Raw genomic sequence first — 20,616 nt, forward strand, 5'->3', positions numbered from 1 at the left:
TTTTTTTGTGGGTTTTTTCTTTGAGAGCACATGCGTGTGTGCGTGTGGGAGAGGGAGAGTGAGAATCCCAAAGCAGGCGCAGCGCCATCAGCGCAGAGCCAGATGTGGGGATCCATCTGGCAATGTGAGATCATGACCGGAGCCTAAATTAAGAATTGGGGCGCAAGCGTTGGAGCCACCCAGGCCACCCGAGGCAGGTTGTTTTTTAATAGAATCAAGAAAATTTTGAGTGGTGGAGGACTTTAGAGATTGTTCAGCCCAGTTTCTTTTCCTTTTATCCTCCTTCCCTCCTCCCTGCCCTTTTTTCCCCCCTTTCTTCATTTTTTAACACAGAAAACTGCTGCCTAGAGAAGTTAAGACTTGTCCAAAATTGTAGCAGAATCGGGGCCACGAAAGAACTTTTCTAATGCTGTTCTCTAAGGGTTTTTAGCCTAATATTTTCTATAGATGTTTCATCCAGAACAAATTATTATTTTAATAATGGAATTTTCAAAAAATTTTTTGAGGACACAAGGTTACCTTAGTTTCAGGTGCACAACATAGTGATTCCACAGATTTATACATGATGTTGTGTTGACCACAAGTGTATGTAGCCAGGAATTTTTTTTTCCCCCCAATAAAAGTAAGTACAAATTCACCTCACATTTGTGTGGAAGAATTTGATGAAAAGAGTGCGGAAATTAAATGAAATCAGCGTCTTTAAAAGATGAATTCAGTTTCATGTTTATATTAACCAGGCTGATCTTGAGAGGTGACGGGGACTTTTGGAGATTTTAAAGACAGAATTTCTCTGTGATTGTTCCTTGGTTCCCACGTGGCGCTGGCTCCTAGAACACAGCGTCGGTGAGGAACGCCGGGAAGTGACGGCGGGCTGGCCGCGCACACGCAGCGCGGGGGTCCCGCGAACGCGCGGAGAGGCGTGCGAAGGACACGCGGCCGCATAGACGCGGCGGGCAGCCCGCGGGTCTGGCACGAATGCCCTCGAGAGCACGCAGTCACACGCGGCTCTTTTCAGTCAAGGGAAACCAAACCACAGCCACCCTCGCGAGTGCACACAGGCTGCGTGATAAGCCCGTCAGGTAAGCGTGCTGCCGCAGCGACTCGTCCCTCGTCCCTCGGGCCGTCCTGCCTCACGGACCCCGCCAGGTGGCCCAGCATCCGCTGAGGCGGGCACTGTGTGTGGCGAGTAAAGGGCTGTGGACAGAGACGTCCGCTCTGGTGAGAAGGAAGCCCCGGGGTGGCGCCAAGTAAAGGCGACCTGGGGCTGAGGAGAGCCCAGCCCAGTCTTGAGGTGGGAGTGGGGTGGGGGCAGGGCAGGGACGCCGCAGGCGGGGGGGGGGGGGGGGGGGGGAACCACGCGCAGGCGCACGGGAGACGGGAGAGGCCGCGGGGGTGGAGGGCCAGGGACCTGCCCGGCGTCTGAGGTGTTAGGATTTCACGCTCACGGCCCCCGCGGGGTGGGAAGCCGGGGCGGGGTTTTAAGCGAGGAAGAGAGATGGTCTAGTTTAGGTGTTTGAAGTGCTTTTCTGGTTTCTGTGTGGAAAGCGGCTCAGTCGGGAGAAGGGTGCCTCATGGTGAGAATATGTCTCCGTCGAAGGGCCGATGGGGGCGTGGCCGAGGGGGAGCCTCGGCGGCAGGGAGGGGGCGGGAAGGGCGGGAGGAACCCGGCCGAAGCCCAGGTTCTGGGTTTGAGCCGTCAGGCGCGACGTAATGTGGTTTGTCTAACGGGAAAGACGAAAAGACGAGGGAAGTAGAAATGCTGGTCTTCGACACGAACTCGAGATTCCAGTGACGCAAACAAGGAATGTGGAGACACATTGGATTCCACCGTTGGAGCTTGTGTGCAAGGAGCCGTGGGGGGCGGGAAGGCACGCAGGGCGCCCGCGTCGGCGGTCCAGCGATGGCTCTGTGTTCAGCTGGGTGGGACACGGCTAGCGGGTTGAATATACCAGAACAGTTGTGCTTATGTATTAGGAGTAGTAAGACGACTTACTGTGGGCAGTGTGAATATAGAATGGTTACTCTTACTGACTTTGACGTGTCAAGTACAACTCTCTCTCTTCACACAATAAAGTTGATAATATATGGCAGTATAATTATGTTGAGATTCTCTGAGCATTATTAATTTTATGAAAGCCTCAGCGGGAACCACATATGACTTACATTGTATTTGCTGCATCACTGATTTTCTTTCTTTTTTGTTTTTTTTTTATAAAACTTTTCCCCCTACTTTATTTTTTCCTTTTCTTTTTTAAAAAATTTTATTTTTTAAAATTTGTATCCAGGTTACCATATAGTGCAACAATGATTTCAGGAATAGATTCCTTAGTGCTCCTTACCCATTTAGCCCTCCCCGCCTCCCACAAACCCCCCAGTAACCCTCAGTTTGTTCTCCATATTTATGAGTCTCTTCTGTTTTGTCCCCCTCCCTGTTTTTATATTATTTTTGTTTCCCTTCCCTTATGTTCATCTGTTTTGTCTCTTAAAGTCCTCATATGAATGAAGTCATATGATACTTGTATTTCTCTACTTTCACTTAGCATAATACCCTCCAGTTCCACCCACATAGTTGCACATGGCAAGATTTCATTCTTTTTGATTGCCGAGTAATACTCCATTGTATGTATATACCACATCTTCTTTATCCATTCGTCCATCGATGGACATTTGGGCTCTTTCCTTACTCTGGCTATTGCTGAGAGTGCTGCTATAAACATGGGGGTGCATGTACCCCTTCAAAACAGCACACCTGTATCCCTTGGATAAATACTTAGTAGTGTGATTGCTGGGTCATAGGGTAGTTCTATTTTTAATTTTTTGAGGAAACTCCTTACTCTTTTCCAGAGTGGCGGTACCAGCTTGCATTCCCATGCATCACTGATTTTCTTGACTCTTTGAGACTCGTGTTTAATACGTCGAGTTCTTAGGTGGATTATCTCCCCATGTATTATTCATGGACTTTTAGTCAAGTAAAGACTTAAATGGATTTCTCCTGCGAATTACAAGTGGCCTGCCCTCGATTCTTGAAAAAACGTCTATAAAATGTCAGCACTGACTTTGGAACCAGGCAAGCAGCTGAGGAGTCAACTACCCATTCATAGTTGTATATACAAGCAATCATTGGGAAATTGAGTGTAAATAACCTTACAACCTTCAAAATGAGCTACTGCGATGCTTAATAATTTGAGGAGAAATGGATTTCTCTGAGAATCTGATGGAAGCTATGGGCTTGCCTGAGGTGGTCTTAGACCCCAGATTAAGAATCCCTGGTTTGAAGCCACGTAGGATCAGACTGGAAGCCAAGGCTTCTGTAGTTGTAAGAATGGGACCATTTCATAATGTGTAGTGTACCTGCACTTTTAACTTAAGAGTTTCTAACTTTACTAGTTTCTAACAATGGTGTTTATGTAATTAATTCATTTATAGTGCATCCCCTTCAGATTGTCAGTTCTCATAAAGTAAACTGTGTGTTAGAATTCAACCAGAGAATGGGGCCCCTGGGTGGCTCAGTTGGTTGAGCGTCCAACTTCGGCTCAGGTCATGATCTCACAGTTCGTGGGTTTGAGCCCCACATCGGGCTCTATGCTGATGGCTCGGAACCTGGAGCCTGCTTCAGATTCTGTGTCTCCCTCTCTCTCTGCTCCTCCCCTGCTCATGCTCTATCTCTCTGTCTCTCAAAAATAAACATTAAAAAAATTAAAAAAAAAAATTCAACCAGTGATAAAGAACCAGTATGAAATACATATGTACATGCATTCATATGCATATGTAAAATCTCCTTACTGCATGTGTGTTTATATGTACACACATTATATACAGACATATATAAATAGATACATATGTGTGTGTGTGTAAATACAATAAAAGATTTTATTACAAGGGATTGATTTATGCAGTTGAGGTGCGCTGGCCATGCAAGTCTGAAATCTGTAGGCCAGGCTGGAATTCTGTGAGCATGAGTGGAAGCTCTTGTCCACAGGTAGATTTTCATTTCCTCCTCTCAGGAAAGCCTCAGCCCTGCTTTTAACACCCTCCAACTGGTTAAGTCAGGCCCACCATGATATTGTTCCTTATTTAAAATTAACAGATAGGGATTTTAGTTAGTTCTGCAAAAATCGCTTCACAGCAGAACCTAGGTTAATGTTTGAGTAACACTGGAGAGTCATCGCAGACTGGATAAGAAGGTTGCATTGTACTTTAGAAGCTAATTCTGGTGATGGCTTATAATAGATGTATTTCAAGAGTATACTGTGTGACTTAAGTAATAATTCTGATTGTGTTTAAAAGAATGACTGGGGCACCTGGGTGGCTCAGTCAGTTAAATGTCCGACTTTGGCTTAGGTCATGATCTCATGGTCTGTGGGTTTGAGCCCCACATTGGGCTCTGTGCTGACAGCTCAAAGCCTGGAGCCTCCCTTTGGATTCTGTCTCTCCCTCTGCCTCTCCCCCACCCACACTCTGTCTCTCTCTCTCTCTCAGAAATAAACATTAAATAAATAAATATATAAATAAAGGAGCAACTGATTATTCACTGGGATAGGTGTTATCCTTGGAAGCAGGTGGTTTAGAGAAGACTATATACTTATTTTGTGATGCCACCACCACTCCAAAAGCCTTTCCTTAAATTTTTTGGGGAAGTTCCATCAGATCCATTTATAGGCCACAGAAGAAAATCTACCTTACTGTTTCGTTCAATACCTTGTTTTTTTTGACCAAAAATGTTACACAGTTCCGTATCACTTTTCTTTCTTATTCATCAGAAATGGTTCAGAATTTTTCCAAAATTCACATGTCATCCTCAAGAAGCCTTAATCCATTTTATGCGCCACTAGGACATTAACCTTCCTTAAACACAATTCCAGTCATTCTAACACTTACAGCCTCTCGGCTTCCCATTGCTTGCAAGTTAAAGTACAGGCTTCGGTGGGCATCCAAAGCCCTGTGCAGTGTTGCCTCAATCTGTCTTTATGGGCTAATTTCATCCTCACCAGCACATACTGTTCTCCAGCCAACCTAGATTACTTGATATAGCTGAGGATGTCCTTATCTTTCTCATCTGCTCCCTCTGCTGTGCCTCCCCCCCTTACCCCCACTCACCTCCTGCCCAGTCTTCTGGTTATTAAAAGCCAGCCTTCACAGACTGGCTCAAGTGGTATGTTCCTCATGAAATTATCCAGAGAGTTTCTCCTGTGCTGGAATTTTCAAGGCACTCTGATATTACTGTTCCTCTTACATTTAGAACCTGATGCAGTCTTTGTAGGATGTAGCTATCATGATCTTTCTACTTATTATAAACTTAGGGCAAGAATGGAATCCTTGCTTTGCTGTCTCCCAGTGGTCTGGTACTCTGTCTTGGCCAAATGGAATGTGACTTAACATCATTGAAGATGATCTGACTTAGATGCAATTCAAAATGAGTTCCCTAAACACTTTCCACAACAAGAGCATCACCCAAGCTAATGCATCACTCTCAAGGTCGACAGTTTGAATAATGCAACACTCAATTATGTATGTTCATCTTTTTTATTCACCTTATAGAATCACTGCTCCAAAAAGTTACTAGAGTTCTTGTCTTCCCTTAACTGAACCAGATCATCAAAACCTATTGCTGATATCTCAAGCCATAGCATTCATGATAGAGCATGTGCTGGCCCTTAAACTGTGAATAAACTCTGAGTATTTCTGCCTATTCTAAAAAAAATTCTGTAGAATTTTAGTATATTCTATGCTTGCTTGCTCTTCATCTTTCAGACATTTGTACCCCTTTCTAGTCCCCATCCCCAGCACTAACAAGCACTGTCTCAGTATGAGGCGGGCACAGACAGAACTGTAGCCACTGCCTGGGGGGGGCTATACCTTCCATATGTTTAAAAGTCATTCAGAACGATAACCTCTTAGAAGGAAGTTCTGTTTTTGTTTTGTTTGTTTTACATTGAAGTGAAAAATCATGATTGTGGGTTGTTGAATGTCACCACAGCCCTAGGAACCAAACTGCCTGTTTTAGAATTGGCTTTGTTACCTGCTGACAGCGCAGTCCAGGGCAAAGTACTGAATCTCTGGCCCTCTGGTTCCCAGTCTGCAAAACAGAGATGGCAATAGCACCTACCTCTCAGGGTTGTTTCTAGACGTGATTGTAGGACAGTTCCTGGCATCATAGCCCATGTTCAGTATACACAAGCTCTTACTTGCTATATTATTACATCACTGTCGTGTGATTTCAGTGAGCTGTTAACTTGTATATTATAATAATCCAATAATATTTTCTGCTTTCTGCCTTTCTTTGTTTGTGGGAAGGGTTCTAATGAGAGATCCCGCTGTGTTTATTTTCTCCATCCTACCTGCATACCCAGCCTTTGCCCTTCCACAGCATTGCCTTCAGTGGAACCAACATTCACACAGCTTCCCAAGACTCTGGTTTCCTGAGTGTCAATGTGTGCATTTCTGGAGCCACTCCACTTGGCCTTGGACAAGGAAGAAGCAGCATGTGGGGTAAACGTTTAGTTGAGAATAGAACACATATATCAGAAATGCTTCAGATATAATTATATTAATGCAACAGAGTAGTGACTGAAACAAATACACCCATTCAGGAGACACAAGAAATGACCAACCTGGAAATAAAAAATTCTAGGATAAAGGAATGCCAAGTGCTTTGTGGACATTACCTAATTTTTAAGTCTATAGCTATATGAATTAAGCAATAATTTCTCCCATTTTACAGAAGATGAATCTGTAGGTTTTGGTCTAGATAACAAGCAGTATGTTAGACATACGATTCAAACCCAGATATGCTTTAGACTAAAGCCTCTGTGATTCACTGTGTTCTACTACTTCAAAACTCACAGAAGAATAACCTGGAGTCTGTGCGGGTTTATCCAGACTGTCTTTAATCTGTGGCCCTTTTAATTTTCCTCTACAAGTAGAGTATATAGAGCGTTCTTAGAAAATCCTGGCGGAGGCCATTGATAGAAATGTCTCCTACTTTCACGAGCTAGACACCAAGTACAGAACAAATTTGGAAGCATACAGAAAGAAACTTGAATCTCCTCTGTACTTCTGGGACAGACTGCTTTCATTGTTCTGTTTCAAGAGTTAATGATTCTCTCAGCATACCAATCACTGCCCACTTAAATCAGGTTGGTTCACTGTACTTCCACAGTGAAATTCCAAGAGGCCCACCGTTCCTCCCGGTGGCCGGGGCGACAGCCCTTCCAGAGAGCACGTGCTCTGTCCTCTGGACCTGACGAGCTCCCTCTGCTTTGTCTTGGTTCTGTAATTCAGTGTCAGTACTCATGGCTCCATTTGTATATTTTGTGCCCTCAGTTAAGCTTTTGGCTTAATGCCATCCCTTCTCCTAAAACAGTAGTAAAGCTATCCATTACACGACTGGGTGTTGTACCCTTGTGTTCTTGTTCTAAATAAATTGTGATTGAATACATAGTTCACCTTTCATTACATTTGGAAGAAAACAGTGGCACACCTACCAATCTGAAAGCTTATGTGTTGATACTGGGCACTTTCTTCTTGCTCTTCAGCACTTTAGAGTGTAAGCATGATGCACCTGTGTGGCTGCTGGGAATAAGCATCAGGGCCGGTGCAATATTTTAGAATTTTCACTGTTTCTAGGCCTTAGGTTACTATATATTTTTTCCCTGCTGATTTCCCTTTTATTCTGATTCCCCTGGACTGGTAGGAGGTGATAGTCCCTGACCTCGAGGAGGTTTACAGTCCAGTGGTGAAATAGGGACACACACACAGAACGTCCAAGAAAAGATAGGTAGATACACGTATGTGTTAACAGCCAAAGAGCAGTAATTGAAGATGTGCTTTGATTTATAGTTGGTTTTATAAGGTGTGGAAAGTGAAGTTTTATAAATTAAAGGTTGGTTTAATATAATTTATTGAGTTTATGAGAACAGGACTCTGTAGTTAAAAAAATAAGTCCTCCTGGGGCACCTGAGTGGCTCAGTCAGTTAAGTGTCCGACTTAGGCTCAGGTCATGATCTCACGGTTGGTGAGTTTGAGCCCCACGTCGGGCTCTGGGCTGACAGCTCAGAGCCTGGAGCCCGCTTCAGATTCTGTGTCTCCCTGCATCTGCCCCTCTGCTGCTTGCACTCTCTCGCATTGTCTCAAAAATAAATAAACATTAAAAAAAATTTTTTTTTAAAAAGTCCTCCCAATATGTCTCATTATGCAGATACCTATTCATCAAATGATCAATCCTAAATGTGGTTTGTTGCATATCTGTTTTCTTTAATTATTGGTTGTGATTGGAGAATCAGGGCACAAGAGGATACTGTGTGGGTGCCTAAACTCTGGTATACAGTGGTCTTCATGGAAGATTTGTGTGCAAAGCATTGAAAGGCTTTGGCACACTACCTTCCTGCCTGCATTTATTTGCAGTTCACAGGGTGTCTGACTGCTAAGAAGTTCAGCCAACCATTTCTCTGAGCAGGTAGAGGCTCGTCTTTCTTTTGATGGGATAGATTTCTTAAGAAGTAAGCCCATCCTTAATCTCACTGAGTTCTTTCCAGTCACATCATTGCAAAACATTGGGCTAACAGACATGGTTCATTATTTACCTTCCTCCCCAGCTCCCAGCCCCAAATGAGAAGGGAGGGGGAAGGGAGCAGTGGGGCAAGAAAGAGCACGGAGGTTGTATATGTACATGTCTATGGACACATGAACTCAACTGTTAAAGTTGATTTGCTTCGGTGTGCTAGGTAGGTCATGAGTTGGGAATAAGGACATGCGCTGGGAACGTGAAGGAAGAATCATCAAAAGATAGGATACTACAGCTTGACAGATGACGGGGAACAACCTAATCTCTGTGGAAACTTTTCAGTGGGTCACAAAGTAGAATAAACAGCAGTGGAGCAAGGCCAGAACACTGGAGGGTTTTACTCCAAACCATCATGCCAGACTCACAACATTCACTCAATAAATTATAGGTCTTTTTCTTCTTTCTTCCTCTTTCTGTTCCCCCACATTTGTTCCCCTTTTTTCCTCCCAAGAAGTCATATTGTACAGCCACAGTTTACAAGCATGGCCCATTGTTGGAGTCTGAGGAACTGGACAGGACTATACCCAGCATTATACATTGATTCTTGAGGAAAGAACTGACAGCTTGCTCTTTAACGGCTACAAATTGCTTTGTTAGATGAAAAGTGTTGTTGCATCGATGCCAAGTAACATTACTGCTTTTAGAGGTGTTTGTTGTCAGGGTGGCCAAGGGCATTTATCTCTAGGCCCACTGGAAGCCCACACTTCCCCAGCCAGAATTCATATCTGTTTCTGTCACGTACAAGAGAAGCAGAGCACATGCATTGGAGACACTAAGAGCATCGTTGCTCTTAGTTTTTAAAATAAAGTGGTCACCCCAAAAAAGAGGACATTAGGTAGGGACATGGGAAAGAAGGGATGGAAAGATATATTCTCAAATACTCTTCAGTGGCATCTGAACTGCCAGGGGATTTAGGGTTGGAGAAATAAATGGAGTGGGAAGAGACACAACATTTTTAAACAGATGACTTAAAATCCAGTCCAGAGCAAAAGGATCATGAGGACCTCTTCCAATAAGTTAGTAGGTATGAGAAATGAAAGGGTGCAAGGCTGTCACCATCACCATCTGTTGTTTGAAATGGAAATGAGAGTTCCTGGGGTGAGCACCTTTAGAAAACAAGAGATAGGGGTACCTGGCTGGCTCAGTTTGTAGAGCATTTGACTCTCGACCTCAGGGTTATGAGTTCAAGCTCCACATTAGAACTTTCTTTAAAAAAAAAAAAAAAAAAAAAAAAAAAAGAGATAAAGATCCCAGGATATGATACGCTCCCAGGATTTTGAACGCAAAATAAAGCTGTGGTGGCACAATTTGAATAATGGGAAGAAATGTGGTCAATCAGTAAAGAAGCTTCAGTTGCGACAGAAACTAGTCCTGATTAACCATAGGAAGGAGGATGTACTGGAAGGATTTGAGGTACCTCAAATTTGCTGAGACTTCACAGCAACGCTGAATAAACAGGGACCCAAGCAGTCTCAGAGATCTAGTGGGGAGTGTCACCAGGACTCAGCCACCAAAGAGATTGTGGCTTCTGTCCTGCTGTTAGTCTGCTCTAGACCCAGAATCCCAGGAGAGAGAGTCTGATGGGCCAAGCTTATTAGGTCAAGGGGAAATGAATGCTTTTGATTGGAACAGTTGGACAATAGCTCTCCAGAAACTGAAAGGACGAGGGAGATGGAAGGTACTGCGGTCTTGGGAAGCTCTGGGGGAAGAGAAGGCACAAGGCCCAACATTTAAGCAGTGGTTGGAACCCCAAGTCAGGGTGGGACAGAGCCCTTTGATTGATAGGCCCAGCAAGACTGCATGCTCTGGGGGAAGGGAAGTTCCTCAAGACAAAATAGGAACGGCAAAGGGACGGGGTTGCAGGGTGACAAAACAGCAGAGACCCACTCATTCCATGTGTGCGGGCGATGGGGAAGAGAAAGGGCGCTGCATGGAGACATCTCTCGAGATTCTTACCAATCCTTGTTGGAGGTGGGGGTGGGGGCAGTACTCCGGGGCCTCGGCTGCATCAAAGCCTCTATTCTTCCCTATTCTCTGCCCATTTCTCTTCTCTGTTGTGTGCGGTTTCTTACCTGATGTCTGCTTCCATGTTCCGATTTTACCACAGCGTGTGGAGTAGTTGTTACATACGAGACGTCATGCTAAGCGTGAATAAATAAGACATTACCCCTGACTTAAAATCTCATAGAAGGAAGCATACATTTTAGCCAAATTTATGCTTATTAGTCCACACCAACAATTTCTTTTATGCATCTATTTTTTTGTTAATAGTATATGCCCAGAACATCAGCCTCGAAACCTTGGGAACATTTACAACTCCACCGTTGTCTTACTCTCTCGTATTTATAATCGCTTATCAACTTACCCACCTAGCCAGTCCTACCAATGCGTCCTTCCCGACCTCACAGCCCTGTGTGCGTTTCTGGGTTGGTGCCACCACGTGCAAAGCCCTCCTTCTCTTACACCCATTTTTCTGGAATAACCAACTGGCTGAGTTGGCTAACTTGGTGTCTGCCTTCCTCCCACCTTTCTGGGCTGTACACAGATTGTGTAAGCGCTTGCCTCCAGGAACTTCTCTCTGACCCATCCATGCAAACTTATTTTCCACTATTCCCAGCACACTCACACCCTTCTAGGCAGGTGGGTCTTCTCCTGGTCCTTTGGATATCCCAGGTTATTGCTTTCCTGCCCCTGCTCATCTCCTCCTCCTCACCTGCACCACCCTCCTTTATTCATCCACCTGTTCAAATCATCAGTTCACAGCCCAGCCATGCATTCTAATCCCCCGGAGAGGGTTGTTTCTGCTTGTCTTGCTTTGTTTTTGTTTTTTATTTTATTTATTTTTAAAAATTCATTTTAATGTTTATTTTTGAGAGGGAGAGAGACAGAACATGAGCAGGGGAGGGGCAGAGAGAGAGAGGGAGACACAGAATCCAAAACAGGCTCCAGGCTCTGAGCTGTCAGCACAGAGCCTGATGCAGGGCTCGAACTCATGAACCATAAAATCGTGACCTGAGCTGAAGTCAGATGCTAAATCGACTGAGCCACCCTTTTGTTTTTGTTTTTTTTTTCAATGTTTTTTTTTTTTTTTTTTTTTTTTTGGGACAGAGAGAGACAGAGCATGAACGGGGGAAGGGCAGAGAGAGAGGGAGACACAGAATCGGAAACAGGCTCCAGGCTCCGAGCCATCAGCCCAGAGCCTGACGCGGGGCTCGAACTCACAGACCTCGAGATCGTGACCTGGCTGAAGTCGGACGCTTAACCGACTGCGCCACCCAGGTGCCCCTTGTTTTTGTTTTTTAATACCAACGCATAGGACCCAGCTAGATCGGCCAGATACTTCTAAGGTAGTGCTAGACTTTAGATGACTAGTTGAAATGCAGGCCCACTGCCCAGTGTCCACAAACCAGTCCTGCTCCTGAAGCTCTCCTAACACTGCAGCCACTGTGCCTTTGTTCCCAGTCTTTGTCTGAACTTCTAGAAAACTACAGTCCACTTTGTCCAAAGCAGTAGCTACATCCCTACTTTACTGATTATATTTTTTTCCTGGTTGTCTCTGGTGTTTGTTTATACCATAAGCTCTTTGAGGGAAGGAATAAAAGGCTTAGGCAATTAGTAAGCTCTTCCAGATAGTGAAATATCAAATAGATGGAGATCAATCCAAGAATGTTTTAGATGACCATGAGTGGGCAGTGAAGTGTAATGAGCTGAATTCTGTCCCTGCCAAATTCATATGTTGACTCCCTAACCCCAGGTACGTCCGAATAGGATTGAGTTTGGCGATCAGGCTTTTTAAAGAGGTCATTAAGTTAAAATGAGGTGGTTAGGGTGGGCCCTGATATACTCTAACTGGCATTCTTAGAAGAAGAAGAAATGTGGACATACATAGACACACACACACACACACACACACACACACACACAGGAAGGACCAACTGAGGACACAGGGAGAAGAAGATAATCTACAAACCAGAGGGGCCTCAGAAGAAACCAAACCTTCTGATCTGGGACTTCCAGCTTCAGAACTGGAAGAAGATGACTTTCTAGTGTGTAAGCCCCCCAGTCTGTGGTATTTTGTTACGGCAGCCCTAGCAGACACATGGATGAAATAAGGGGGCGGGGAAATTAAAATAATGCGTTTGGGGAAGATATTCTAAATTATACTTATAAGCTCTGAGCTGTCAGACACCACCCATTAACAGAATCAGACACCACTGCGGGCTGCCCTCCGAGGCCACAACCCGATGCAGTCATCATTAAATGTAGGAACGTCTTCACAAAGGGTATTAGAAACACACCCAGCAGAGAAACGTCTGCACCTGGGAGGCTGTGTGTGCAGTTCAGGTGAGGTCTTTCCTCAAGTAAGAGACGCAAAGCAGCAGGAGTTTTATCTGTGTCGCTGGCTTTGAAGAGGCATGCCACCATGCAGCCACCTGGAAGCGAATCCTTCTTCAGTCAATGCCTGGATTTCAGCTTCGTGAGGCCTTGAGCAGAGAGAGGCCAGATAAGTCCATGCTTCTGACCTCCAGAAACTGTGACATGAAATAACTGTGTGTTGTTTTAAACCATTAATTTGTGGATATTTTTTACACAGCAATAGAAAACCGGGGCTTCTGGGTGGCTCAGTCAGTTAAGGGTCCGACTCTGGCTCAGAGCATGATCTCACGGTTCGTGAGTTGGAGGCCTGTGTTGGGCTCTGTGCTGACAGCTCAGAGCCTGGAGCCTGCTTCGGATTCTGTGCCTCCCTCTCTGTCTGCCCCTTCCCCACTCGCGCTCTGTCTCTCAGAAATAAATAAACATTAAAAGAAAAAAAAAAAAAAGAAAGCTGATACAGAACTTACTTACTAAATCCTGGAAGGTTTGAAAGCTCAAAGTTGTTTAGTTTTTAAACAACTAAAATTTAACATGGCTTTGTATGCCAGAGAATAAATTTATGGAACCAGTTATCCAAAGAACCCGTGGAGTCAAAACAACAAATAGGTCTTAGAAGGATTTCCAGGAGATCACGGATGACCTTTTTAAAAAATGAGAGCTTATTCTCTACCTGCTTCCAAAAATGATTGAGGTGATTTTTATAGGGCTTGTTTAATGATAATTAAAGAGACAAATAGAAAATAATAAACCATGGAAGATGAGGAATGGACAGCATGAAAAATCTTGGCCCAGTATTGTAAGAACCTTAGCTTTGAACTTCTTAGAAGTCAAGATACTTTTGGAGGCACCTGGGTGGCTCAGTCAGTTAAGTGTCTGACTTTGGCTCAGATCATGATCTACCAGTTAGTGGGTTCAAGCCCCATGTCAGGCTCTGTGCTAAAAGCCTGGAGCCTGCTTCAGATTCTGTCTCTCTCTTGCTCTCTCTCTGCCCCTCCCCCATTCATGCTGTCTTTCTCTCTCTCAAATATAAATAAACATTAAAAAATTAAAAAAAAAAGAAGTCAAGATATTTTTAAAGAGGTAAAATGATAAACTACAGCAGGGTTTCTCAGATCTAGGTGTACATTGGAATCCCTTGGAGAAGTTTTTAAAAACCATCAATGCCTGAGTCCTGTGCACAAAGATTCTGACTTAATTGGGTACAGCATGAAGACTGAGTCCCAAGAGCCATTCGAGCTGCCCCAGGTGATTCTAATATGCAGCCTTGGTGATGAACCACCAAAATGTTATTTTTATTATCAAACAAAAGCACCCATCCTGATTTGTTAGGAGAGATACATTATCTTTTGGGATTTTATTTTGTGAAACTTGTATAATGGAGAATGTCTTTATACTTTTATGCTTAAGTAGTTTTGCAGAAAACACAAAGACATTTATATGGTCCTTTCTTTTAAAAAGTTTTTATTTGAGTATAGTTGATAGACAAGGTTACATTAGTTCAAGTATACAAAATGGTGATTCAACATCTCTGTATACAATGCTGTGCTCGCCACAAGTGTAGCTACCCTCCTCCCCCATCACCATACAATGCTAACACGGTACCACTATGTTCCCTAAGCTGTGCTTTTGATCCTGGTCACTGGAGGCCTGTATCACCCACTCCCCTTCATCCATTTTGCCCATCCCCCACTTCCCCCTTGTCTCTGGCAACCGTCAGTTTGTTCTCTGTATTTATGAGTCTGGTTCTGCTTTTTGTTTGTTTATTCGTTTGTTTTTTAGATTCCACAAAGGAGGAAATGATACGGTACTTATCTTTTTCTGACTTATTTCACTTAGCATAATACCCTCTAGGTCCATTCATATCGCAGATGGCAGGATCTCATCCCTTTTTGTGACTGAGTAATATTCCATTATGTATATATAACGAAATAAAAGTTATGTATGTCACATCTTTATCCATTCATTTATTGATGAACACTTAGGGTGCTTCTATATCTTGGCTATTGTGAATAATGCTACAATAAACAGAGGGGTGCATATACCTTTTTGAATTAGTGCTTTTTATTTTCTTTGGGTAAATACCCAGTAGTGGAATTATTAGATCATGTGGTAGTCCTATTTTTAATTTTTCGAGGAACCTTCATACTGTTTTCCACAGTGGCTGCACCATTTTACATTCCCACCAACAGTGCACGGGTTCCTTTTTCTCCACTTCCTTGCCAACACTTGTTATTTCTTGTCTTTCTGATTGTAGCCATTCTGACAGGTGTAAGGTAATATCTCATTGCATTTGCATTTGATTTGCTTTTCCCTGATGATGAGTGACGTTGAGCATTTTTTCATGTGTCTCTTGGCCATCTGTATGTCTTCTTTGGAAAAATGTCTATTCACATCCTCTGTCTATGCCTCTCTCTCTCTCTGTCTTTCTCTTTTGCAATTTTATACCTTATTTGGCAATCAGCTGTTAGTTTTCATCCATGAACTATCTGTAGATTTTTGAAAGTGGTGACAGGTACATAGGTAACCAACGTATAGAACTTGTTTTGTGAATCTTTATCTTCATTACATTTCTGGACAACTGCACACAGATACAGTATGGAATATTCCTTATTCTTTTGGCCCAGTTTTGTTGAGCCTGGTGTCAGTGTAAACATCTGGAGTTCGCGTCTCCTTCGTGGCAAATTTCTGGATCTCTCTCTCTGAGTGCCCGGGGGACATGCTTCTTGAAACCCACTCCCTGGATGTGCTTGTGAAGGCTAATGGTATGCTCTCTGGTCACTACCTCACTGATGGCAGAAAGGCCCTTCCTTCTTCCTGCCAGCCTTCTGTGTGAGAGCCGTTCTGCTGGGCCCAGGCTGGAAGTCAACGCCCATTTCTTAAATCAACCTCTGACTAAACACCAAAGACATCATCAAAATAAAATTTTTGAAGGGATTTCTGTGGGGGATTTAAATGAGTAAGTCTCTGATGATGTAACTTGACAGAGGAATTCAAGTTTAAATTTCCTGGAAATGTGAATGGACACCTCTGTCTTTGTGAATCTATTTTAAATAACCATCCTGAGAAAGTTCACGGTAAGGACTGGTTAATAAAAAGTTCTAATTGCGGTATCCAGTGAGAATCTGTGATAAAAATGTTCTGTTTAGTTGAATGAAGGGACACAATTAAGCTTTATTTAACAGGTGGCAGGTGGCACCTTGATACTAATTTGCAAAAACATGTCAATTTATGTTCTGTTTTACACCGTTTACAATTGAGATTTGGTGGGGTTTTTTTTTTGTTTTTTTTTTCCAAAAGAACACTCTTGATCACTCTGAGTTTTAAAATGTTTTGATAAGGATTCTATAAGAACACAGGCTGAATAGGATTTATTTTGAGATTAGCTTAATCCTTGAATAATTGTTAGGTATGAAATCCAAGGCTGATGATATATCAGGTAGGCTATGGAAAACTATTTAGCAATTTTTGAGCACTTACAATAGTGGTTAACAAGCATAATACTTACTGTGTGCCCAGCCTTGTTCTAAACACTTTCTGTCAATTAATTTAATCTTCATAGTAACATGTAAAGTAAATATATTATTATCCCATTTTATGGATAAGAACACTGAGGCACAAAGAGACTAAGTAACTGCCTTGGTTGGGTGGAGGAAGCATGGAGCCCACAGAGAGGTAACTTCCCAAAGGATGCTCACACCCAGTGGCCTTGACCTCAACAGACAGGGAGAAACAACCCTCCACCCCCAGGGGCTTTCCTGCCACCAGACCATCAGGCAATGCTTTATGCACAGTGGGCCGTGAAAAGCAGAGAATGGAGCTGCTGCTGTCTCTTAGAAAATTCTGCTCTTAGAAAAACTTTTGCATTGCTTCCGTTCTTCCCCTTTCCCTTGGAGTTTGTTATTCAAGATGGCCCCATGATAATGGACATTCTCTTTGGGAGATGGAGAGATGGGAGAGAAGAGAATAGAGTCCTTTTACATCTCCCCTTATAGCACATCATTGTTTTAGCTGCAGTTACCCCCACCTGAAGCTGAGTTTGTGACTTAATCATTGGCCTGATGATGGGGGCAAGGGCAGCGGCCTTTGGGGCAGGGAGCAGCTGGAGTGGGTCTCCTCAGAGCAGCAGGATTCACTCAAGGGTGTGATGATGCCCTCCCACCATAAGCTCTGTGCCTGTCTGCCCTCCCTCCACCCGCCTCTTCGCTACTTGCCTGTTCTGGGCACGGCTGTCCCCTGCCTCCCCCAGGATGACTTCCTAAGTGCTACTTTCAGCTCCTCTCTGGGGCCTTGCAACTATTTCCATTGCTTCTCCCGAGACTGTTTTCTCTTCTCCAACCTGCCTCCCACTGTCTAATTATGCCCTAGGCATAATCCTTCCATCTGTACCTTATCTTCTGGGGCCTCTACCCTTCCTTCCAAGTTGGTGCCTCACACATATGTGCCTGGAGTATTCCAGTAATGGAACAAGGAGAAAATGGACACCCCAAATCCTCACTTTGTCGCCACCATTCCCTCGCTACTCTTAGTCATTTGTGTTCATTTTCTTTCCTTTCTAACATTTTCTGTGGGCTGCGAAGACCAACAAAAAAAAAAAATGACTGTTCCTCGTTTTAGGCCCTTGATTTCTCCCTTCCATGAAATGACAGTGAGCAGTGAAATTGGGGAGATACAAAATTCTCAAACTCGTTCATCTAGTTGATCTCCTGTCAATACACTTTGAGCCTTTGTTCCACCTGAAGATTGTCCCCAAAATAATTTCTGCCATTGGGCCTCCTTTGGTGATCCTCTTTTCCTCAGAACCTGATGACGAACTTCCAACCACATCACTTTTCATCTTTTCCTTTTTCTCCAGTCACATCCTGCTCTGTCTCTCTCTGACTGATGGCATCATCTGTGGCTTTCTCTGTCCCCCCGCTTAAGCTATGGCCTGCACCTGGCTTTCTGAGAGCTGAACTCAGATGCCCTCCTGACCCAGAAAATCATTTTCAGTCACACCCTTCTCACTCTATTCCCTGAAAACCAATTGTGAAACATCTTGTCCATCACTGCTTATTTCTTGTGGTGGAGTGACTTCCCAACACAAAGATACATGTTTACTGAAGGATGGTCTCAGTCAGCCAGGCCGGCTGTATATACATTTAGCCACAAGTGAAGATATACGTGACTGTGCCTGGAACATACCAGTGGGCATTCAACAAATGTTTGGTTTATCTTAATCTGAACAAAAGAAATCAGAGTTTGAGCAAGAGAGAACTCTGATTTACGTTTTTAAAAAATTACATAAAATAAACTTAAAAAAAAATTCCAGGTATTTATTGGTAGGTGTTTTTACAATTAAAAACAATTACAGGTATAGTGGCCATTATGTTCCAGGCATTGGGTTCTACGATGTTCACTGCGATGAGATATATCACCCAGTCAACCAGGAAAGAGCATCCACTGAGCACTTCCTGTGAACTTGGCACATGGTGTGGTATCACCATGAAGAGAAGGACTTGGGAAGTTTTGGGGGCTGGGGTGTTGGACAGGTTGGTGAATTTGGGGGTCTGTTTGCTATAAGGCTAGTCAGGCAACATAAAGAGGCCTGAACGTGGCCTGGGCCGTCTCCAGTCCCCATCTTGACAGGTCTGGGCATATTTCTCAGGTGACTTCCCTTGACTACCCAACCACAGTTCTGCCACTCTGGTTTCATAACCACCCAAAATGTACAACTTCACACCACTCCTAGCCAGTGTGGGCTCACTATCTACACTGAGCACTCAGATTTATAGCAAAGACTAGAAATGAGGAAACCTTTGTTCAGTTCTGGTTCTGCAGGTGCACATTCAATCCTGTGAAGTTTTCGTAAGTGTACAGGTTGTCCTGTACCCTTGACATGTGAGTTCCAGGGAGACACCATTGGTTAACCTTTTCTCGAGATAAAAAAAAAAAAAAGAAAAGAAATAGAAAAACCCAGAGTCCATGTGCCCAGATCTTAAGTTCCTTTCAGGTTGTCTGAAATGAATCTATCAATGGCCATCTGGAAAAATTCCCTTACCTTTTAAACCATTGGGACATGAGATAGTACAACGTAGTCTAAAGCTTGAACTTTTTTCCCCTCAAATAAGAAAAGGTAATTGTAATTAAAAACATCTTTTTCTATGAAGCAGTCAAATTCCTTCCTCAATTTTATGATTATTGACACTGGTGTGGGGAAATCTCAGTACTCATTAATTTTCAGACCCAATGGATATTATATCAAGGACTCTTTTTTTAAAAAAAATTAGGAAGTGGGAGCTCAAACTGTTCTTAAACTGGTCGAAAATAGTCTAAATACTGCACTTCATAAAATTCATAATTTTGTACACTTTAATTTTGTATATAGTTTCAAAATTTTATAATTCTGTAAAAGTGGTCTTGTTTCTTGCAAGTTGCTAAAGGGACTCACCACAAGATGGCACCATGCAAGTAGTAGTTAATACAAAGGCGTACCCTGTGCATGTTGTTTATCTTACTTTAGGCCCTCGTACTTCAAGAGCAGTGGCATATGGGAATCTGATAATGCTATGCGTACAGGGACAAATGTCTGTCTTGCTGTGTGGGTTTTAGTGACTAAAGTCTTCCTCTTGTGTTTGTTCTTTATATGTGCTCCACCCTCAACCAAGCCTTTCTGGTAACATGCTATTATCGTGACGGCATGGAGTCAACAGTTACTTACATATTTTGAGGAGAAGGTGGCTTAGTTAGGTTGGTCTCTGAAGGCATTTGTTAAGTTTTTCCCTTAGCAAGTGATGGAAAGTATGGGAAGGTCATGTTCTGGGTCCTCTCTCTATTGTGTTTGTTGTGGATTTGCCAAAGCACCAAACACTTGGTTTCCTTAATTTATCTGTGGAAGATCAGCAGTAGAACTAGAAAAGTCCGAAGTGCTTGTGATTCTCGTTTTTGAGAATGTAAGGATGAGTCTGAATTCCGAGGCTCAGTGATAGCCATTCATTTCACACATGGAAGCAAACCTGGTATTTTCTCCATTGGATGTTCAGATCCTGGATAACTGGATGATTTGGGGATTAAAGGGGTCTGACATTCACATGGCTTTTAGCACTTAGAAAGATACCCAGAGGAAAGGATGTAGCCTTTTCTTTTTTAAATGTTTATGTATTTATTTTTTGGGGGGAGGGGTGAAGGGGCAGAGATAAAGGGAGAGAATCCCAAGCAGGCCCCAGGCTGTCAGCGCAGAACCTGCCATGGGGCTCAGTGCCACCAATTATGAGATCATGACCAGAGCCAAAATCAAGAGAAGGCCTCTTAAGCAACTAAGCCACCCAGGCGCCCCTCCTTTTTTATGTGTGTGGAGAGAATGGGGTGCAGGGCGTGTGTCCTTGACGTTAAATAGTATTCTAAGTGGTACTGCCCTGTTGCCAAGTAGCTAGGTAAATATTTGCAAAACTCCTACTTCTTCTCTGGCTTTGAGGCACGTGTCTACTGGGTATGAAACAATCTCTGTGGGAAGTGAGCCTACCCAGCCCTTATCTCTCTCTTGTGGCAGAGTTCACCGAACGACACACACTCCAAAGAGAAGGGATGCCTGCCGTCTTATCTTTCCCTTTCAGCCAGCACAGGGGAGTTCTGGTGGTCAAGGCCAACGGGTCATCTGCAGGAGCCTTGGAGAGAAGTAGGCCCAGATGTTCACCTTCTGAATA

The 20,616-nt window shown here is 43.5% G+C and overlaps 1 protein-coding gene across 1 annotated transcript in view; it reads left to right on the plus strand.

Annotated features, from left to right (window-relative positions):
* Nucleotides 1-9: 9 nt before the first annotated feature.
* The window catches only part of CAMK1D (calcium/calmodulin dependent protein kinase ID), a 507,262-nt gene continuing 486,655 nt past the window's right edge, over nucleotides 10-20,616 (plus strand). Inside the window, exon 1 of the mRNA XM_049626848.1 lies at nucleotides 10-1,079. Within this exon, the coding sequence (XP_049482805.1) occupies nucleotides 976-1,079 (104 nt within the window). The 5' untranslated portion in view covers nucleotides 10-975. The remainder of the gene's footprint in view (nucleotides 1,080-20,616) is intronic.

This window comes from Panthera uncia, chromosome B4, assembly GCF_023721935.1.
Source record: "Panthera uncia isolate 11264 chromosome B4, Puncia_PCG_1.0, whole genome shotgun sequence".
Taxonomy (NCBI): Eukaryota; Metazoa; Chordata; class Mammalia; order Carnivora; family Felidae; genus Panthera; species Panthera uncia.